The sequence below is a fragment of the Poecilia latipinna genome, unplaced genomic scaffold, assembly GCF_001443285.1.
Source record: "Poecilia latipinna isolate Pla-1442-1.1 unplaced genomic scaffold, P_latipinna-1.0 Scaffold1097, whole genome shotgun sequence".
In the NCBI taxonomy this organism is placed as follows: domain Eukaryota; kingdom Metazoa; phylum Chordata; class Actinopteri; order Cyprinodontiformes; family Poeciliidae; genus Poecilia; species Poecilia latipinna.
In genome coordinates, this window is record NW_015113713.1 from 65928 (window position 1) to 72427 (window position 6500).

The 6500-nt window shown below is 33.3% G+C and overlaps 1 protein-coding gene across 1 annotated transcript in view; it reads left to right on the forward strand.

Moving 5' to 3' along the window:
- Nucleotides 1-5449, forward strand: part of f11r.1 (F11 receptor, tandem duplicate 1) — a 12210-nt gene extending 6761 nt beyond the window's left edge. Inside the window, exons 2-10 of the mRNA XM_015052250.1 lie at nucleotides 439-504; nucleotides 1249-1365; nucleotides 1779-1925; nucleotides 3259-3461; nucleotides 3557-3659; nucleotides 3782-3889; nucleotides 4181-4193; nucleotides 4975-5044; nucleotides 5129-5449. Coding sequence (XP_014907736.1) covers nucleotides 439-504; nucleotides 1249-1365; nucleotides 1779-1925; nucleotides 3259-3461; nucleotides 3557-3659; nucleotides 3782-3889; nucleotides 4181-4193; nucleotides 4975-5044; nucleotides 5129-5164 — 863 coding nt within the window. The 3' untranslated portion in view covers nucleotides 5165-5449. The remainder of the gene's footprint in view (nucleotides 1-438; nucleotides 505-1248; nucleotides 1366-1778; nucleotides 1926-3258; nucleotides 3462-3556; nucleotides 3660-3781; nucleotides 3890-4180; nucleotides 4194-4974; nucleotides 5045-5128) is intronic.
- Nucleotides 5450-6500: the final 1051 nt, after the last annotated feature.

Sequence of the window (6500 nt, forward strand, 5' to 3'; positions counted from 1 at the left end):
TGAATAACTTTAAACGGAGGCATTTTTGTACTTTGCATTGCATCTGTTGCTTCTTCAAAATGTTTGTATTTTATCTAGTTGGCAGCCCACTCATATTGTACAAGTTTTATTTTAACAGCGTAACACAATCATTTACAGTTTGCCTTACTATTCATTTTCTGTCCTAGTTTTCTCCTTTTTTTTCTCAAATCACTGTATTTTTTAAAAGCCTTGTCAAGCATGATTCTGACCACAGATGATGGGAGTTCAGGACTTTACTTACCACCTGATGGTGTTTATTTTTGTGTTGTTACTTTATGCTTTTATCTCTAACGGATGTCACCTTTCTCAACCTAAACTAAAATAAATTTTCTCACCGTTTCTGCTCATGTGTCTGCATTTTATCGTATGTAAATTTTAATAATGCATCATTTTAAATATATGTATTATTTTACCTAGGTCTAGATGGAAAAAGTTTTGACGTCACAACTACAACTCCATCTCCGAAAGTAAAAGAAAATGAAGGTGAGCCTAAATATATTTGTGAATACACTAGTTACATGACTGCATCATGTTACTGCTGCTTTAATTATGACAAAATCTCCATGTGGTGTCCTTTCATGACCGCATAACAAGTTTCGTTTGACTTGATGCTGCGGTAATGCTCTGTTTATTGCTACATTTAAATAGTGTTTGACATTATTTCTTGATTTTAGCAGTATAAAATACAGGTTGGCTGCAGTGAGCAATTCATACACACAGTTGGCCTTTTCTACCTGAAGCCCAATACCTCCCACCACCAACACAGCGACGCAAAGCAGTTTTCTGTTGTAACTTATAAAAAGCTGCAGTCCAAACTTCACTTTAATTGCTAAGTTTGCATTGGATCTGTGGTGAACTGATGGCAAACAGCCAGTCTGCTGATGTTTCTATGTTGATTTAGGTCACAACAGCAGTGGGACAAACAGATTGTACAAGACATTCAAGAAAAAAAAAAAAAAAAAAAGTGCATTCAAATAAATTTTTTAGTGATATACTGATATGAAAACTGAGGCTGATATTCCTGTGTGTGTCGCAACACTCAAATTATTATTATTTTTAGAAAAGAATAAAAATAGTGACTTAAGGTTTAGTATAAACAGCCAGTCTTGTGGTTATTCATCACAGCCGCTGACAGAATGTTCTCAGTTAAAATTTACTTTTGAAATTCTGCTTCACAAATTATGTTTCTTTCACAGCTTTAATGATGTGAATTATTGTTTTTTCCAGGTGTGGACATGACCTGCTCCTTTACAGCAGACTTTGGTGCAGATGCCAGGATAGAGTGGATATTTGAAGACTCAAAAGGCTCAGAAAGCTATGTAATGTTTGACAAAAAAATAACAGGTAAGTGGATTGACTTCTGTCAGTGGAGGTTAGAAAACTTTACCAATGCCTACGTATTACACGTTCAACAATTTATTCATGCAATTTATTTAAAGAAAATAATTTTAACCAACACTAACTGAATTTTCACTATAACTTGTCATCAATTTTAATGTTTACGCAATACTTAACATTGCATGTATTTAAAAATAAAAATAACTGTACTAAAATAATTATTTTATTGGAAACTACAAGAATATATCTTAGAAATTAATGAAAAATTGTCCCTAAATTTATAACTGAGACATAAAATTTACACTAATGTAGTTTTTATCGATCATGTCCAGCTTAAAATTAGAGCTTAGAAACCTGGACTAGTGCTTTGATAAATGCATTTAGCTTCTTAAGGCTGTAATTGTGCTTCTTCTCCACAGAACCATATGCCGATCGCGTATCGATATACAGCACCACAAATTTGAGATTCTCCAAAGTGACCAGTAAGGATAACGGCGTGTATTACTGTGGTGTGTCCAGCGCCAGTAGCCCGACTAAGAAGGCCAAGGTGGTTCTGACTGTTCTGGGTAAGCGTTCCTGAAATGACACATTTGCTTTATTATTGTAGGCACTAAAAATTGTGTCCCCTTTTCTAATTTAAATTCAGACCTTTCCTCACTTAGTTTAGGAGACAATAATCACAAGGTAGAGTAACTATAATGTGCAGAAGTTTGAAATCTGTTGAAATTAACTAGCTATTATTTATCGAAATGGATTTATTATTATGTTCCTAAATAAAATGATGGTTGTAGCACTTTATTCATTGATGCAAATGTATTTGTTGATGTTTAGTTATAGTGAGAAGATTTTTGAGCAGTCTCAATAACAAATTCTGCTGGACGATAAATTGTCCCAGAAGTTATTGCGATAAACGATAATATTGTTGCTTTGAGACAATTTTCAAGCAATATAATGGTAAAGGCATAATAATGCAAGAACACATTCTCAAAGATTAACAAACTTTAAATTTTAGTGAACATTTAACACTGGAACTGGAAGACATTTTAAATATTCGAAATAAACAGAAAAATTCAAATGAAATAAATTATGAAACAAAATTGTCCTTTAGTTAAGACTAAAACACCAAATTGAAGACTTTTATCATCCAATTTTTGGTAGAAAGAGAAAAAACGACAAATCATGCAAATAAAACTGAACTTATGAATTTATCATGTCATTAATTGATTTCTTGTTTATTGTGAAGGGCCTAATTATATGTCTTACACAGAATACAACAGTGCTTTAAGAGAGTCATCTTTTAAATTTATTACTAAACCCCAAAGAGAGCTTGTATACTTTCTAAGACAGGAATAACTAATGGTGTGTCCCATAAAGTGTCAAATATTACCTAGTAAATGAAATTTTTCTGAACTTTGAAACTGCAGTGTGCTACTGCAAAGACTTATGCAAACTTTTATTTGTACAAATCGTCTGTTTTATCTCCAATAATCCCGTCGTCTTACAGCTTCAGCATTCTTCCAATCTAATTTGGTTTGCATGGCAAATACAACTTTGAAATTATGACAGAATGAAAGATTCAGAAATTGCATGTTTCTGAGAATTACAGCTGATCCAGGAAGGGGAAAAAAAGCATTTTAACTTAGTTTCATGTCATTTTATTGAATTGTGCAAATTTATAAGATGTAGAGGAATCAGAGTAAAATTCTGCAAACTTCTAGATGCTGTAGGAAAACGTACTGAGAACAGAAGGCATGCTCACAATAAGCTACCGTGAATAAAAATGATCACTAATTTGGAAAATTACTACCAGTATTATCAGTTTTAACTCAAGCGCACAAAATATATAAAAATGCTCCAGCTCTCTCTTTGTATTTTATTTTATTTTTTTGTATTTTGCAGTGCCGCCATCTGTACCAAAGTGTGGAATCCCCCAAACAGTGACGACAAATACACGCGCCACCCTTACCTGCCATGATCCTAACGGTTCACCGCCACCAACATACAGCTGGTACAAAGGCACCACCCTCCTTCCTGCTGACCCGAGCACCAATGTTGCCTTCAAAAACGCCACCTACAAACTGGATACAAAAACAGGAATGCTGGTCGGCTATGCTCCATTACGCTGCATTACATATGCCCATCTTTTACATTATTTTTGTGGACTTGCTGTGTAATGAAATGACTTGTGTGGATATAGGTGTTTCCTTCTGTGACCAAGATGGACACTGGGGAATACTACTGTGAGGTGAGCAACGAGGCCGGTCCTTCCCAGCGCTGCAAAAGTGTAAAGATGGAAGTCCGTAAGTTCTCCCCTTTCTCTGTAGCTCTGGTTCGACAGAGTTAGAAAGTTCAGTGAAATGTAGAAATGTTAGCTAATTTTTTAAAAATGTATTTCTTATGATTTTCATTGTTTTTCTTCAAGGTGACATAAACACCGGAGGAATTGTTGCCGGGGTAATCTTTGGCTTTCTGTTGTTGGGCCTTTTGATATTCGGCCTTTGGTTTGCCAACAAGAAAGGATATCTTCCCTGTAAGTTTTCAGAGGTTTATTGTGTTTATTTTGTAGTAACAGGATATCTAAAGATGCCTAATCCTAAGCAGAAATGGAAAGTAACAAAGTTAGCAGCTGACAAAAACACACACGTCTTTTTAAGTTAGCAAGTTGGAGTTGAGTTTTCATTTTGCACATTTTGTCACAGTTGTAATTACCTTATCATATCTCAGTTGTAGGCTGTGAAACACAGGTTATACATTTACATTTTCATAATTTACCAAGTGTTTTACTAAATTGACTTTTATTCTCTTCCTCCCTCTATTGCAGTGAAAACTGAAAGGTAAGAGAATTTTCTTAATTTGTTTTCTATTTTGACAAAGTGCATTGTTAGTTTGAGTTACTGCAAACCAGTTACCTAAACTGGTCTGGTTTTTAGGCTATTATAAATTTAATTAAATGTGTCCAGAGTGATTTAACTTTTTACTTTCTATCACAATCTGACTACAAACTTCAGTGTGTCATTGGGATTTTATTGGACATACCGCAGCCAAGTACTGCAAATTGTCAACTGTAAAGAAAATGTTTTTCATTCATTAAAAAAATAAAATTAAAAGTGGTATGCATATGTATTCAGACCCAGCATACCATAAATGTGTGTGCAGTTTAAGGCTTGAGAGGTCTGTTGGAGAATATTAGTCATGTAAACCTCTGAACAGACAGCCTGGAAATCAATGTTCTTTCCTTTCATTTCTTAAAAACATAATTTTCCTTCAACTCGATGACCAAAAAATCCCAATAAATTACATTTTTTCCTGTTGCAATGTTACAAACTTTGAAAAAGTTGATGGCATTGAATATTTTTGCAAGGCACTGAAAATGAATTGACCCTATTTCAAAGAAAACCGTTCAGTTGATTTGTGTGAGACAACACAGCCATGTTTCATATTCCATGTCTGCATGGAATATGAAAATACAGCTAGATTTTAGCTTGTTTTTTTCTGAGAGTTTTGTACAATTCATGTATTTCATATATATTTTTTTATTTTTATTCCCTAAGCTTCAGATTCCAACACAACTATCAATTTGATTCCTCTATTTTATATTTTCTTGTTTACCCCCAGCAACAAGCAGTCAAGTGCGGCCTACAGGCCTCCATCATTGTATGGTGGTGGTGGTGGGGAGGAAGATGATGTAAGTAAAATTAATCTTTATTTTAAAAATAATATACTTATTTTCATCTTGTGAAAATGACTTGAGTTTTGCTGTGTTCCTCAGGGGGATTTCAAACAGAAGTCGTCATTTGTGGTGTAGCAGGCGGCAGTCGGAAACCTCTGTTAAATATTTGTCTTTGTGATTTTTTTTTTTTTGTATTTGTGCTTTCAGTGCTGTTTTTACAAACCATTTTGATTCTCCTCAGATAATGATTTCACTGTCACCCATGTAAGATTTTCAAGGAATTGTTTTGTACATTTATAGTTTTAGATTAAATGTATCTTCTATCTGCTTTTTTTGTCTGCCAGCATGTTTCTGCTACTGATTAAAGCTAATGTTTGTGTTCTTTTTATCTTCCAGCTACTAAATTATTTTTTCCATTGATAATTTTCCTTTTAAACTATCACCAAGTACTGATGAAGAAACAAAGGCTTGGAGTCTATTTAAACGCACAAAGCATGATACAGCTGAACTCATTTACTGGCAATCTCTGTTAAATACTGCTAAAGTATAACACTAGCTGTGCTGTTAGGGTTTTTGTATTTTTATCTCAACTTTTCTGCAACAATACATTTTATTAGTTTGAGATTTTTATAGTAATTACAAAATCTGCTTTGTGTTTAGAGCTAGAAATGTTCAGTAGTTTGCCCTGTGGTTTAAATGTCTCACTTTTAATTTTTGACCTTTGTGTATATTTGGATCGCGGCTGAACCTAAAGCCGTCACTTAAATTGAACATTTATATTTCATCTTGTTTCTAACTCTGGAAACACAAACTACAAAATGTTTTGCTTTAACACTACTCAGGTCTTAAAGTTAAAGTGGTCTGAAGGTTGTCAACACATAACAGTCAATATATGTATAGGGGAACAGTTTGTTTGTTTTGTTTGTTTTTTTTTAGACATTTTGCAATTATTGATTTGTCTATGTATAAAATAAAAGTTCATAAACTGTCATCTGGTTTATAGTTTATTCTCTTTCTTTCTCATAAGTTATGCTTAATATACCTGGCAAATACAGTTTGTGGAGTCTGAAATTTAAGTAAAAAAATAAATAATGTAGAAGGATTTGGCTACCACTGATATATGGCATAATATGATGACGGTAGCTTACTTAAAGAGGTCCACATTTTTAATTTGGTGAAGGTGAAAACTATAACACCACAAATTGATGTACCAAAAACCTCTGATCAGCAAGATTATGCCTTCTGTGATGTCACCCAAATGCTGCTTTTGGGAAGGGTAAAGATATACATACATATATATATATATATATATATATAAAGTCCACAAAATAGATAAATAAAAAACAAAAAAAAAACTTATATGTGACAAACTAAAGTATAAATCCTTTAGTGGAACATTTTTTTTAATTAAATATATGCTGGGAAAATGTTTATCTAATTTCAGTGAAACATTTACCACTGAGTAATAAAT